Raw genomic sequence first — 15,938 nt, 5'->3', positions numbered from 1 at the left:
GAGAGTAGACAATTTTAGGTGAAATGATTGTTTGTTCATTTGTTTTTTAAAAAGAAATTGATTTTGTTTACAGAAATCACAATCAATTTGCTATCTTTCATACACAACAGAAACACGCTGTATTTAAAAAAAAGAAAGATCCTATATTTAAAAATAGAAATGGCAATGGTCAGCAGTAGCCAGTGAGCAGAATTTTAAAACCTTCCTCAAAATCACCAAAGAGGAAATAAATAATGTCCTCCTCTGAATCAATGTACTGTGTCCAACTCTGGTTTCCCAACTCCTATAAAAGTTATTATGGCACAATGGTCAGTATTGCAGGCTAACTCTGCCCACTGCCAAGAGTTCGATCCTGACCAGCTCAAGGTTGACTCAGCCTTCCATCCTTCTGAGGTTGGTAAAATGAGGACCCAAATTGATAAGGCCAACATGTTGACTTTGTAAACTGCTTAGAGAGGACTGAAAACAGGGATGGGATTCTACCAGTTCGCACCTATTCTCTAGAACCAGTTGTTAACATTCTAAGCAGTTCAGAGAACTGGTTGTTAGAAGAAATTACTGGCCTAATCTTGTAAGAAAGGTAGAAAGGAAACATTCTGATGTTGCTTACAGAAACTGCCTCTCCGTTAACCCTTATTACATTCTTGGCAGGACTAGACTTCCTGTCTCAGGAACTTCTCTGGAGTTTTTTTTCTCTCCTTTGCTGGTACTTTGCTTGTGTGGAGTGACCATTTAAAGTTACAATGGCACTGAAAAAAATGACTTATGACCATTTTTCACACTTATGACTGTTGCAGCATCCCCACCATCATGAGAGGCCAGGTGAGGAGATGCATGCCTTGATGTGGGTGATATTGAGTTGGCCACACCCAGGCAATCACATGACCACCAAGCCACATCCAACCAGTTATATGATCCCCCAGCCACGCCCATCACCTAAGCCACACCCACAGAACCGGTTGTTAAAAATCTGAATCCCACCCCTGGCTGAAAAGCACTATGAAGCAGCATATAAGTCTATTGCTATTGCTATCACAGAACTTCATAGTCTGCATAACAGCAGCTGTTTCCTGCAGGAGCACATAAAATACACTTGATTGCTGCTTCCAAAACCATGCCCTAATCCTTATTATACAATGCATATTTGTTCTTCTTGCTTCATGATGAGGCTTGGTTGGTTAATAGATATATTATTAAAACCTCAAGGCTGGTTGTAATGACAGGACAACAGAGAAACCTGGGAGACTTGGTTTTTATTCTTCCATCAAGGAATGACAAAGGTACACTAGAGATGGAGTATTTTTAAATCTTTCTTCCAGCAGCAATGTTGATAAAGCATCACATTTGACAAGACTAAAGGCTGTCTTGAATGCTGAATGTATTGCCAAAACAAGATACCGAAACAGCCATTAGAAGCTGAAGAGAAAATGTCGGGCAAAAAGATAAAAATGAATTGATGTTTCTGAGAAATGCCTCCCCCACCCCCCACCAAAAAAAACAAACAATGGCTTTTGGAAGACATTTTGGATACATGAGGGAAAGGTGAAAAAGCTGTAGATGTTTTGTGGGGGTGGGGGAGAGATAAAGTGATAATAGGTGATGGCAAAAAGGATCATATTTCATTTTTAGGCCCATTTTAGTTAGAAGGAAAGCCCTTAACAACCAATAAAGGAGAATATTTATAGCTCAGAATTGAATTGAGAGGTCCCTGGTGCTCTCTGAACTAGGTTGTTTCCTTGCAGATATTTCATTACCCAAACTAACATCATCAGTCCTAGTCATCAGCATTGTTCGGGTAATGAAACATCTTCAAGGAAACAACCAAGCTCAGAGACCACTAAGGATCCCTCAAAGCCCTAACTGGCCATTGGTGAGCTATTAGGAGAGAGCTGCATTTCAGTTAAAGAAGGAAAGCTGATGCAAATGAATTCAAGTTTCAAGATGAATGAGATTTTATGTATCAAAGAAACAAGAAGTCATATTAACAAATCTGTGTGGATTCCTGGAAAACTCCCAGAAGTTTACAGCAAAAGTTCTTGTGTTTGAAAGAAGAAAGAGGATCCAGGATTTACAGACCTGCTGGCCAAGGTCCTTGAGTAGATTATTAAACAACATCACTTAGATATATACATGTTGTTTATAATACCCAGCTTTTATCAAGCATTGGAAAGCTGTTGTGATTCTTCTTTACTGGGGGAATTGATTTTAATGGATAATACAGGATAATAGAAGTCTGTAGAAACATTTTAAATTCGTATTTCCAAACTGTGGACTACCTATCTCTAGATGCTTAGTTGAGGTGGATCCTTCATGTCCATCTAATACTTAGAATTAATCTTCTCTATCTACAGAGGTGCCATTCGGAGTTTCTGAGTGAATTCATGGAAAAAATTATCATTAAGTTAGAAATCTTTTCCAAACTAGTGGCTCCCAATCCATTCCTAAGTGATTGCAAAATCAATTTTGAAATTCACTTTTGTGATACTTTAAAAAAAGAAAAAGAAACTCAAAATGCATAGTATTAAAATTTATTTTTGACACTTTTAGGCACACTGTGAAAGTAAAAAATATAATTAAAATTATATCAATATGATTTAAATAATTACATCAATAAATTATACATTCATTCTCATTAATACATTTAAAATGGCTACAATTCGAAAAAAAAAAAAAATTCCTGCATAGAACTTATTTAAATTGTTCAGTTGTTAAACTGAATTATTTTGTCTCTTGTTTTTATAAAATGTTCTGGGAACGGAAGAATTAAGTAAAAATATTGAATAAATATACACTTCAAATCCAGCAGATTTAATCGTATACAAAAAAAGTCAACATCTTGGCTTTCAAGCAGCTATAATCTAAACACCCAACCAAGACCAGCTTGCTGAGATAAATTAGTTTTCTTGGGATCTTTTTTTTCCCCTAGAAGAAATGGAAACCTATTATAAAAGCAAACTAATCTGCTTGATAAATACATTGAACAAATGCAGAAAGAGCATGATTCTGTAGCATAGTATTTACAGTGTAGTACCAGTTATATAGCATTTATATAATACAAGTACTGCATAAAAGGTATGAAGAACAAACAAAGCAATGAAAGACAAACGGATAAAAAGAGGCAACACTGATCAAGAAGAAGCACTAAGGGAAAATATTAAACATTCAGTTCAAGAAAGGGCAGGAAACCATGTTGCTGAAGAAAAGACAACTAGAAAAAATCATAGCTACAGGAAACCTAAAGATACATAGGTGACCAATTTAAGTAAGACTGTATTGTCTTAAGAAAAATGCAAATAGTTCAACATAATTTGTTAGAGATTCTACTCTGTAAGTTACAGTGATATAACACTAACAAGACTTTATTAAGAGCACCCTAATGGTACTCTTTGGTGATCCTGAATTTCTTGTTCCAGCCAGCAATATTTTTCCCTTTCATCTTTCAAAAAGAATCTCCACAAATACTATCAAAGTTGGGTACTATTTTCCCTCCAAAAGATAAAATTCTTAGCAAGTAGTGTATTAGATGCTATTAGATTTCAATATTTCTTCAGCTTATTTAACATTTAACAAACATGTTACAAAATAACTGCATTTTTTCAAGTTATAAGTCAACTGCAGAATCTATAATCTACTTGAACACTCAAAATAATATTACACAAAATGTAGTGTTAAGGTGTTAATGTTGAACTGGCTTTCTTTGCATAAAGTGCAATGCTAAGAGAGATTCTAGATTTCAAAATCATGCTGAAATCCAACAAGAGTGGATTATCCAGAACTCACCTTCGCCCCTATGGGAGATAGGCTCTATCCCACCATGATATAGGAAAATAAAAAGAGAGTTACCACATACTCTATGGAAACCTGATGGCAAATTTAAGAGAAAAATGACTTAATGTCTGATCATTGGATAACTATTGAACTGTTTAATGTAAAAGTTGAGTTTTACGGGAACTGGGCAATTTTCTTTCAGTTTCTGAAAATAAAAAAGGATTCGGATGACAGATTTGAAAACACTAAAAAACAAACTGTATTTTGGTGGGGTTACTTGTTCCTATTCATTTGGTAAGGCAATATATAGGAACTGAATAAAAAAGCAATGCCTTTTATTTAAGGGAAGAGGATCATTCTTTTGCTTAATTGAGATAAGACTATGCAGGAAATGAAATTGGGTTGTAAAAAATTCTGTTTTCAAAATCTTACAGTTTGTCATATAAAATTCATTTTCTGCTCCCTGATTTTCTATCAGTTAACAGAGTCCAGTTTAGACATATCATAATTTTTTTGGTCAACAATATTGTAAAAGTGCATAACTCCCTACTTTTCTATTTCCAATTCATTTGGTAAGGCCCTTCTTGAAGAAGTTAACTAGTTAAACCCTTTTTCAGTGTTGAATTAATAACACTTAACCTGCTTTACCATCATAATGTCATGTTGAAAAAAAAAAAAACCACACTCAAATTGTTGTGTTTAAAGCAGCAAAACTGTGATCCTTGATCCATTTTGGAATATCTCACATATCTCATTGAGGTACAGAAGATATAATGAGGAATGAAGAGAACCTGTCCTGCGAACCAAAGCAAGAACCCCTTCAAGTCAGACGCCCTGAATTAAATGCCAATGCACAGGAAAATATACAGAGTTCCATGGCAGCTTTGATTGAAATATAAATAAATATTGTTATATAAATAAATTAATAAATAAATATACACCAATAGTGATTCCCACTCCCCTCTACAATTCAGTTGACCGTTCTTTGAGAAGTACAGCAGGGGTGATTTCATCCATCGACCTGCTGGATGCACTGACATTATTTGTTGCCAATGTTTCAGAGCTGAGGACATGGAAAGCTGTGCCAGGGCAGCCCTTCACATTATTGCAAACAAGGCTTTGGAGTGAGGCTGTATTCACGATGTCAAAGCCCACTGTACCCCCGAAAGTACTTGGCTTCCAGTATTCAGGTGAGCAGATGACATTTCCCAGAAGACCTTTCAAGGAGAACGGAGCGCCAAGTTCTATCATGGTCTCACCAAAGATGGCTCCGGGACGTGGCTTTTCAATAAGAAGAGCAGGGTATAACTCCATAGCATCAATGTCTCCATAAAGTTCTTCAAGTTCTGCAGCCATTTCTTTTTCACCTGTAATAAAGGTATCTGTATTCAGTACAAAAGAAACTCTTTTTTCTTGATCTGTACGTGTTTCTTTTAAAAGTAGAAATCATTAGCTTATTTTTACTCTTTTGTTTTTTACATGATACATTGCGCATTTTTTTATTTATAAATTTGATAAAATAAAATGTATTGTTTCAATATTGCATTTTAATCTTGGTGAGTCAGCACAGAGGATAGTTGAACCCAATGGACCTGCTACTTCCATCCCTTAAAAAAACAGTGGTGCAATTCTTCCTAACCCAGGGTCACAATCTGCTTTAAACCATTGCAGAGATGGGTATTTCATTATTAAAGTTAATGTAGCTAATATTATAAGTCTGTGTATTTGCAACTCTCAGTGAAACTCTCAGTTTAATCAACTTCCCCGTTGATTAAAAGTCATAATTCAATGGCAATCTGTAGTGAAGCTTTCTAGGTTGTGTACCCTTTCCTCAGTTGGCGAGGCAAAGAATTAGACTGGGGACACAAGATCTACCTTTGAGGTACACACATGCTTGCTTGCTTGCATCCATGACTTACCAGTAAGTTCTTCAAATGACGTGAAAGGTTTCAGCATAAAGAACTTTCGGTATTCGTTCAAGGATCGGTACCTCATCTGCCGGCTTTGATCAATGGAAGCTTTAGCTACTTTCTGCACTACAGCAGGAACATTCCTACCTCCAGCTACCTGTTGGCAAAAATAATAATATGAAAAATCATAATAAAAGACATGGTGTGAATTATATTAGGCCAGAGAAAACAGTGTTATTCATGTAAAGGTTGTTATGCTTATTGATCTCTTGCTCTCAAAGAAAAATAAGTATGGAATAGGAAAGATAATATAAGTTAGTATATGTCTGTCTATTTTCTAAATTAAACTGGTTTGGCTACTTTCAGTCACATATTTGCATTACCTCTGAAAATTACCAAAGTCTAGTTTTCAAAGAGAAATGAGTTAGGATTTTACACATACTCAGATCTGGTTTATTAAAAACAACAGATAGTTGAAACTCTTTTAGCGGATATCTAGTTTTATATGTGGAATGAGTAAACAAATGGAACATTTCCTCATGTGTTTTGAAGCAGAAGCTGAGAGCATCCTCCTTTGCATAAAAGGAGGATACTTTTCTATGTTCCTAACATGAAACAATGAAATAGTGTCCTTTGGCATAAGGCTACTGGCTGACCTCTGTTGCATATGCTACATATAAAGGCCATTCTAAATATGTAGCATAAGGTTGAATCATATAGCTATCTCAATTAAAATTTCAGATAGTATCAGACCAAGTATCAAAAGAGCTGTTCTTTTTCTGTTCTTAAAAGGTTTTCAGATATGGCAGTGATTTAACAAAGGACAGCTATGCTATTATAGAAGTTGGGAAGTTTAGATGCATACATAAATAAATGTCTGTTTCCTTGTGTCAGTTGAAATGCAGTTTTGATCAAGGCGGAAGACAGAGGAGAGAAGAGTCTTACCCTTCCAGCCCTTTGTTTGGAGAAAGACTGCACCATGTGAGAAAGGCCATGTTCTAACATAATGGAATTGTTATACATGAACTGCTGGTACGTATATTCTTGGTTTTGGATATGAAAGGTATCAGGCAGAAGAGGATGCCAATGGTAGAGGGTATTGAACTCTGCTGCTATTCTGTTCTGATATTGAAATCTCTGGTTGAAGAGAAGTTCTGGATCAAACTTCAGTTTGAAATGGTATCCACTTAAATGTTGCACGTAGTCTTCAATCACAATCTTGATGGTTTCTCCTTTAAGAAAATACACAATAAAATGAGCATTGCAGTTTAGATTCATTGACAGCGCCAAATACCTAAGCCCACTTTTCCAAAATGGTTTCTTTTGTGCCTGGCAGAATTCTGTACTGTAAATAAGCCAAATAATAAGCAAATAATCCCAGCTAATCTAAGAAATTATCTGTCTTGACTAACATTATATTTCTCATGGCTCTGTGAAGTTCAAATAGGGATTACAGGTGTAATAACTATCTTTTGGAGTTTTCCTTCAGCAAATGGTATTCGGACAGGTAATGCAAATTAATTGTCATATGTTGCATGGATATCGGAAAAATGCATCATAATGAGAAAGATTCCTTCCCATATTCTTTTCTACAACCGTTATCATTCCCCCAAAGTTCCAGAGCTTATTATTTTCTATTGGCTGACATAGTGAGCTATTTGGTCCCTTTCTTTGAAAATTCTATAGCTATTCTAGATACACCTTTTTATTTTGAGAGAGTGAGACATATTTATATGTTTCTCACCCTGCCCAAACCATTTTTGATGGCATACTTGAGATCACTCTCGAAATCTATCCACTTTTACTTTTTTGTTCAAAAGCTCCTTCACAATTCAGCGTTAGACACCAGCTTTATACAATGAACGTCTACTTAACTACTGTAGCATGTAGATGCTGACAGAACCTCCTCTTTACATTTCTGAATAATATTATTTTTTAGATTTCACACAAAGATATATGTGTAATATTTGTTAAATTACCTGTCAAAATTAGTCTGGCAGTCTGAAATAGTCGTTCATCATCCCATTCTGGGTGTTCTCCTTTAAGAATGTCACAGACCCGATTATGTTCCCGGAGCCACAATGTGGCATACATCATGAGCCCTGGAACCAAGCCAAAGACCTCCTGTCCTACAGAAAACTTCAGGTGGTCAGGGATATGAGGTGGATAGATCATTTCTGCCTGAGTTTCTTTCACAGTAGGTGGATACATTTCTCCATCAATCATCTGTAATTTAAAACAAAAAACAAAACTAAATGAAAATTGAATTTTCATAGATGCAATTTATAAAAAAATTGAATTCTGGCCTACTCAATATTACTTCAAATAGTAAACTGATGGAAAAGTTAGTGAGTTGAGCCTTCTGCTTTCATTAGCTGAAATAGTCTTTTCTTTATAGGGCAGCAATACATCAAATAGAACTGAAGGAATTTCTCCAGGAAACACAAACCCACCTGAAATTTTAGCTTTCCATCCTTATAAAGTCTTAGTTTCATTTGCCTGTCCAAAGTCTCTCCATAGATGTGACTAAGATCAACCTGTTCACAGAACAAAAGACAAAAAGTTAGAATCAGTCCTTAAACAAGACAGTGAATGCCAGCCAGGGATAATGCCTACAAAGTTCTAGATCTCTATATGATACCGTACTGGGAGAGGGGACAATAAAAGAGCAAATTCCCTTGAATCAAAGGAATTTCAATATCTCATTATCTCAGGCAACATTTGTGCAAAATCAAGTTAAGCATTCTGAAAACTGTCAATATTAACCTCGGCTGGATTCAACATTTCAGGTGCTTAACTATATTTATAAAAGTTATATTTATAGGATGCAAAGTGAATGGTTTTCACAAAGACATTCCTGGCTCTTAGAAGATGCTGACAAAGCCAGTTTTTTGGATTAAAAAATTGATACAAGAATAATATATGTAGCGCAGCTAATCAGAATGGATGAAATGAAACAACTTAATTCTTTGAGGAACTGATTAGATGACAAAACATGTCAATCTTCCCAAAGAGAACAGATTAGTTGAGGGAGACTTCCTAGGAAATGTACTACTTATTGCTGCATTTCTGCTGCTCCAGTAGAAATGCTTCTCCAGTATTTCCAAGATAATTATCCTCAACGCAGCACTTAACAAAGTTTTTGCTTGTTACAACTTATCTAACTAAACTTACCCCATGTCCAAGACCTTTTGTGAAGCCTGGTCCTTTTTGAGTATCTGTCTTGAAGTACTGGTGAGTGAAATGCTGGGCAAAGAAGGTGAACATGACATTTGTGCCTTGAGGATCAGGAATGAATTTTCTCCTTAGCAAGAAGTTTTCTACAATCATTTTTGAATCTGGAAGCTCCTTCTTGCCTGAAATATAAAACAAACATTTATTTTTTGGCATTTGTAGATGAAGAAAGCCAACTACAGTTTGAAACATCCCTATTTCTTCCTGAAATGGAATTCCAATAAGGGGGAGACACAATACTTTTTTTCAGATTAGAATTGATCTACGTAATTATGCTACAGCTTGTCTTAGTCTCTTGCCTTAGTTTCAAATGGTGACTAATTCTGGGAGCCTACAGGAGCATGCAACCATGGGGCTGGCTGGTGCCCTGATGGTTCTCCCTTTGCTTTACAATTAATTTTAACAGTGACTAATCATACCTGTCTCTTTTTAAATGTTTAACTTTTGTGTTCTGTTCTTATATTTTAGCTTTGTACACCATCTAGAGCAGGGCTGTCAAACTCCTGGCCCATGGGCCGGATATGTCATGCTTTAGCCATGTCCACATCTGGTTTAGCGAAGGGGAAAAAAGTCCTGATATGTCACATGACTCCACCATGATGATGTGAGTTTGTTACCCCTAATCTAGAGTCTCTCTCTGAATGAAATAGGTGGTTCAAAAATGTGAAAAATAAATAAATGCATGAATTTGGTTGCCATGATTAATACTGCAGATATATTCATAGAGTCACCCATGCCCCATTTCTCTGACAAGTTTGACATAATATTTCATTGGAAAAAAATATTCTATATTAATATCTGAGTTTTCCTAATATTTAAAGTTCCATGTGGGTATCGGTTACTTATGTTTCATGACAACTTGTTAGTCCCTTCTAGCCACACAATGAGGAAGCAATATCTGTTAATAAAAGTCTTGTATCTTATAATTTCCCGATCTATGTTATAACTTTACAGTTTTGGTTATTTGATCCCAATTCCACTTCATTTATGAGATGAAGCACTTTTCCTCCAGTCTTCATGCACTAATTTGCCTTCCTTCCTTTCCTTTCTTACCTTTCACACCCATTGGGGTAGGGCAGTCATGATCCACTGGTGGAACAGCTCGAGCATAGTAGGAAAGATTGGAATAGACTTCCCAGCTTTTGAAGCCATGATGGCTATTATAGGTTGGTGGGCTTTCAATTAAATGGGATCTGGCTAAAAGAGGAAATGAGAAAAAATGTCTTAATGTTATATAACCTGCAACAAGCACCCATACATTATCTCATACATAAATTTTTAAAAGTATGTCCCAATAAGATGAAAAAAATATATTTTGGTTTCATCTCTCTTGACTTTACAAGTTTCAATAATGCAGTTGTTCAGCCTAAGCTTTGCTGTCAGTAAATTAGATATAATATCTTACAATTTTATAAAGGGGCTTAAATAGGTTTCAGACAAAGGGAAAGCAACTGGCAACACACTAAACCTTCTTCTACCAGCTGTATATTTCTTGATAATACACAGAGACTGTACATATATTCTCAACCCAACTGCAGATAATTTTGTGTAGGATTACAGAAATATCTTCTAGAAGTTGTTTAAATCACTGAACAGGATATTCTGTACTCACATATTATGCTAATAGATTTTATTTAGATGCACTGATTCAGACTCAGTTCAAGCACTTAGTCTATAAATGTTGCTAGAGTTTAAATACTGTTTATTTTTCAGACTTCCTCCTATAAGAGTTTTAACAGCATTTTTATTTTTCATTTCCAGGAAAGAAAAATGCAAATTGAAGACGGGACTCTGAAAAATGGAGCCCATGACTTCACTAGAATGAAGAGGTGCTAGCAAACTGGATTTTTGTACTACTTGTGGCTCCTTTGGTGAGAAAGGGCAAAGAATAATAAAAAGAAATAAGTTATTTAATATGTTATTTGAATGGACTAAATATCAAGATTGCTAGAAATAAAAGGATGGATTTGTTTATTTGAGGAAGGTTACACACATACACACACACACACAGTGTGTGTGTGTGTGTGTGTGTTATCTCTGTTAATCCTCAATGGAATTTTGCTTACCAGGATTGAAGGATAAGGCTGTAAGAATTGATAAGAAATAAGATATGGGAAGAAGAGACCATTGGTATATTTTAAGAGAAGGTGATAACTTGAGTTGTTTATACTAGATATGATTAAGTCACTACTTTATGTATTTTTTATTATACTTGTATTTTTCTTTTCTATTTTTGTTTCTTTTTAAGATTTATAAATATTTACTTAACATTCTATTTAAAGAGGATCATTTATTATTTATTAAAAATTTTATGCCACCCATACCACTGTTGCAGCAAGTCTGGGTGGCTTACAAAATGATAACAAATTATATCAAACATATTTAAAAAAAACAGAATTTCAATTTCCTGTAACTTTGTCAAATGCCATGACCAGTTTTTAATTAGAATTTTAATCAATGCATAAATGCTCTAAAGGGGAGAAATTGCTACAGATATGATTAGGATTACAACCTTCCTTACTTAAGGAACTCAAGATTTAAGAAACTCACTGAATTGCATTAAGTCTAATTTCCAAGTATACAAAAACAAGATTAGCCAGTACGAGCAATGTAATAGACTTGGAAGACTTACACATTAGAATGTATCTCATTATGGCATTGTGGAGGAATGGAATGTTGTTGATTATATCCCATATACCTTTGAAGTGTGTGAGTATATAGTGTACTGTGTCTGGAGAAGGCTTCAACTTAAGTCTGAGCCAAGTATAAAATTCCGCTGCATAAAAAGTATAAAAACAAAATGTATTAGGAAACAGTCTTTTATTAAGTGATTGCAAGATATACAGTAATTTAGTACTATCTACACTAGCATTTCTCAATATTTCTTTCGCAGATTAGTTGAAAAGAAATGCATCCTTGATTTGTCAACATCATCATGAAATTCATGAAAGTTATAGACTGTACGCTTGAGCCTATGTATTTTGTTTGCTTAATTACAAATGATTAAAACCTTCCCAACATACCTCCCTTAACCTTTAAATATAGTACAACTTTACCACTGAACACTGCCTTAGGCTACATTGATAGGAATCATATTTTCAGACACTTAAAAAGAAGTCTATCCTTAATCTTCCCAGCCATATTCTATAAAGGTTATGTTTAAAAAATAAATAAATTCATTATATCAATTATATTTTCAGAAATACATACGTTTAGTGCAATTTTCTCCATAAAAACCAGTCCGTGTACAGTCACATTCATATTGATCAAAACCTTTTGTCATGCAAAAACCTCGATTTTGGCATGGATTTGAACAGCAAGGATTGGCTAAAATAGAATTAAAACATATGAAGCAGTTTGAGCTAAAATCCTGTAAAGTCCCATTAAATTAGTTCCATCCGTGCAAATACATAAATCCTTCTCATTCAATACCATCATATCACATTTGATTTATGAAGCATTTTGCTACACCATTGAGATTGACAAACCTCATCCAAGGCACAAAAAGCCACAGGATAACTTGTTTCAGCAGCCAATATTTAAAATGTCAAAATACCAAAAGGTCCCAAAAGTGGTTTGTGACTGGAGAAGGGGGAGGAGAAGGCTACCATAGACTGTGAGTTGTAAGCTACATTATTAAATACTTGAACATGCTTTGCTTTTCCAGTGATAGTTGTATTAAGATGATATGTTTTAGATTTACATTCTGCCTTGCCTTTAGGAACATTAGATGGTATACATTTCTTCCTATCTTCCTATCTTTTTCCAATCTTTTTCCCCATCCCCAACACAGTTGCGGTAAGGGAGCATAACTTGCCCAAAATTACCCAGGATTGAGGATGGACTTGAAGTTGGATTTTTCCACACTAGAGATTAAAATGTTAACCATTATATCATACTGGGTCCGCAAAGGGGCTAGTTAGTGCTATTGAGACTTTTCCTCTAAAGCACTTTGCAGCCTTATTTGAGATGCCAACAATTGATCCTGGAAGTTTTGTGATGAAATGCTTATGCTCTACCGTTAAGCTCTATGCACTGTAGTGAAATAGGTAAAACGGCTGAATATTAATTTCAGCACTAGTAGGGAGGACAGTGTCTCCCAACATCAGAGGAAGCCAAGCTAACTTAGGGGTGCAGAAAATGATGCGGGACAATCATAGTTTAGTCTCCCTATAAGAAAGGATCACAGGCTGCTTAAGAAAGTCAAGCACCTATCTGTATTCTGTTGAGATGGCTCTTGGCTGGGTAACATTTCTCATACCAATATGTGCCAAACATATTAAAATAGAGATTCAAAGGGTCAGGAAATATGAGGGAAAAGCTGTGTTTGTTACTCCTTGTTGCATCCTCTTCCAGAAACATTTCCATTTCTACTTTTAACATATTTTGTCAGAAAATTAGCAATTTTGTTATGTCAGAAAGATATTTAAATAACAGAAAATGCATCTTTCTCACAGGGCTGAGCCCTGCATCTATAAAGATCGTGAATTCCCCAAACCCGGTATACCTATTTACACTTGAGCAAATCCCACTAAATATCAAGTTCACTTGTACATTTTAGGATCGACATTCTGTGGCACTCGCCATCAAACAACCCTTTGTACCCCCTTTTTTAAAAAGGTAAGAGATTCCCTCAACCTTTATTTCTGCATAAAGTTAAAAGTCATCAGGAGTAAAATTAAAAATAAAATAAAAACCATGCCCTTGGAAAGCTTTGGTAGACGTCAAAAGAGAAAGCCAACAATAGGGAAAGAAGAAAAAAATCGTCCAAAAAAAATAAAATAAATAGGAATACTAACCTGCTTGACTGAAAGCCAAGAGAGAAAAGAAAAACAGGGCTGGAACAACCATGTCCAATTTGGGGCAGAAAACAGCCAAGTCGGCGTCCACTTAACTTCTCCTTAACTCCTTAACTTCTCCTGAACTTTCCTACTCAGGGGAAGTTTCTCCGTCGCCGCCGCGCGAAAACTATTCAGCTCGACGTGACTCTGGATGCGATCCGGATCTCCTTCTGCCTTTATGCTCCTTCGGTGACTCAAGTCCTTCCCGGAAGGCTTCCGGGGACCGCCCTTCATACGCAAATTGGGTATAGGGTGGAATACTTGTTTTGGGATGGGATTTTCCTCAGGTGATTTCCATCAAAGTAAGCTTCCCCTCCTCCTCTCCGAGCGGCTGCCAAATCCAGGGGTGGGTGGGTGGTGGTGGGGTGGTGAAAAAAAAAAAAAAGTTGCAAGTGGGAAGACTTGGGAAACGGCACGCAACGAACGTGCCACTTCCTTCCCGCGTCCCCCTTCCCCCGGCTCGCCGCGGGGAGAGTCAAGCCCTCCTTCGGGCCGCTAGGGAAAGCCGAAGTTTTGTTTGTCGCCGACTTCGCACGCCCAGTTCGGGGCTGCCGTCTGCTGCGCTCGAAATCCTCGCTCGGAATCGCTCTCTCGTGCCTAGAGAGCGTCCCTTCGTTGATCCGACGGCTTTTTCTACGTTTGCCCCAAGCTTTACCTGCCCTTCAAGGAACCGGGGCAGCCTTTGCTCCGTCGCTGCTCTTCGCCTCATTCGCTTCCCTTCATCATCCTCAGACACCCTTTACATTGCAAAATTATGTGGCCACTAATAAAGCACTACTTGCTTTGCCAAGTGACAAAGCGCAGGGTGGCTTTCCCGCAGCTCGGTTTCTCTTTTCTTTCCCCGTTTTTCCTCGGCTGACGAGAAAGAACCATTTTTTCCCTCTACCGCTTCCGGTGCGAGATTTCAGCCGCTTGCAGCAGCGCGCTGTTTCTTTCTTTTTAATGGTCGACATTCCTTATTTCGAGACACGCTGGTATTGTCAAGGGAACCTTGGAGCAACCAAGGATTATTTACTTGGTTTTAAACCAAAATAAAACCAATTTTCTGTTTCGTTTGTGTTCTTAAAGAACGCCTAGGTGTCACACAACCTTCTTGTGACCATATATAGGTAGTCCTTGACTTCCAACACTTCATTTAGTGACCGTTCAAAGTGCAGACAAAAAAGCGACTTATGGCAGTTTTTCCACACTTAACAATCATTGCAGCACCCCCATGCTTGGCAACTGAATTTTGTATTTATGTGATTTCCCTTTTGTCACCTGAGAAGCAAAGTCAACGGGGAAAGCAGTTTCACTTAACAACTGTGTTACAACTTTACTAACTGCAGTGATTCACTTAACAACTCTGGCAAGAAAAATCATAAAATGGAGCAAAACTCATTTAACAAATGTTTGACTTAACAACAGAAATGTTGGGCTTAAATGTGGTCATACATTTTGTAAACACTTCCTTCCAGAGGTGTTGGAACAGCCATGGAGGGATTCATAGTTTTCTGTTTCCCCTTACTTACAAGAAAATAAGAAAAGTTTAAAATAAGACAATTCTCCCCAATTGGGAAGTCGGTGGACATATCTGGAGATTTAAAAATGGGTTGTTGGTGCAATCACAAAATCATTACTGTGCGAGTTGACTCTCCACTAGTCATTCGGGTTTTCCCCCACTTCTGAGAGAAACTTTGAATCAGCAAAAAAAAAGGATGCCAACATATTAATTTCCTATTGGCGACTTGGACATTTTGGCTCTTTTTCAACTCACTGCAGTTACTCGAGTTTCAGAGGTGGGTATTCAGCAGGTTGTGACCAGTTCTGGAGAACCGGTAGCGGAAATTTTGAATAGTTCGGAGAACCAGCAAATACCACCTCTGACTGGAGATTTTACAGTATCCTTCCCCTGCCACGCCCACAGAACCGGTAGTAAAAAAATTTGAATCCCACCATTGAAAGTTTCTTCCATTTGCAGCTATTCATTTTATGGGAATGCATAAGCTAGATTCTTATAGAGACTCTGTTGAGATAACTTACAGCTCAAAACCTATGCCTTTTCATAAAGTGGCTATTTAGAAAATATGCTACCAGCCTTTGTTATTTTTCCCCATCATAAACTACCATGACTCTCCTCCTACAATGGACTTGTTTCTGAGAATGGTGACAAAGCTTAACCAATGATTACAGCCCTTGGATTATT

General features: G+C 36.7%; 1 protein-coding gene across 1 annotated transcript; it reads right to left on the bottom strand.

The window, feature by feature from the left end:
• Positions 1-2,512: 2,512 nt before the first annotated feature.
• PTGS2 (prostaglandin-endoperoxide synthase 2) lies at positions 2,513-13,906 on the bottom strand. The gene is made up of 10 exons (XM_026703243.2): positions 13,712-13,906; positions 12,123-12,239; positions 11,545-11,688; positions 9,966-10,109; positions 8,853-9,034; positions 8,132-8,215; positions 7,658-7,904; positions 6,624-6,910; positions 5,688-5,835; positions 2,513-5,135 (listed from the first exon to the last, which is right to left on the bottom strand). Exons 1-10 carry the CDS (start codon positions 13,761-13,763, stop codon positions 4,732-4,734), a joined length of 1,809 nt encoding a protein of 602 aa, XP_026559028.1. The 5' UTR covers positions 13,764-13,906; the 3' UTR covers positions 2,513-4,731.
• Between the last annotated feature and the right edge of the window lie 2,032 nt (positions 13,907-15,938).

The sequence above is a fragment of the Pseudonaja textilis genome, chromosome 3 (genome assembly GCF_049901715.1).
Source record: "Pseudonaja textilis isolate UNSWEBS1 chromosome 3, rPseTex1.2, whole genome shotgun sequence".
Lineage (NCBI taxonomy): Eukaryota > Metazoa > Chordata > Lepidosauria > Squamata > Elapidae > Pseudonaja > Pseudonaja textilis.
The sequence above is the reverse complement of the archived record's forward strand: the minus strand, read 5'-3'. Positions and strand labels throughout refer to the sequence as shown.

Coding starts and splice junctions, on each gene's coding strand:
- PTGS2 (XM_026703243.2), bottom strand. CDS start 13,763: ATGGTTGTTCCAGCCCTGTTTTTCTTTTCTCTCTTGGCTTTCAGTCAA. Junction 8,216..8,852: donor CAAAAGGTCTTGGACATGGG/GTAAGTTTAGTT, acceptor TTCTGTGAACAG/GTTGATCTTAGTCACATCTA. Junction 5,836..6,623: donor CCAAACAAAGGGCTGGAAGG/GTAAGACTCTTC, acceptor TTTTGCCAACAG/GTAGCTGGAGGTAGGAATGT.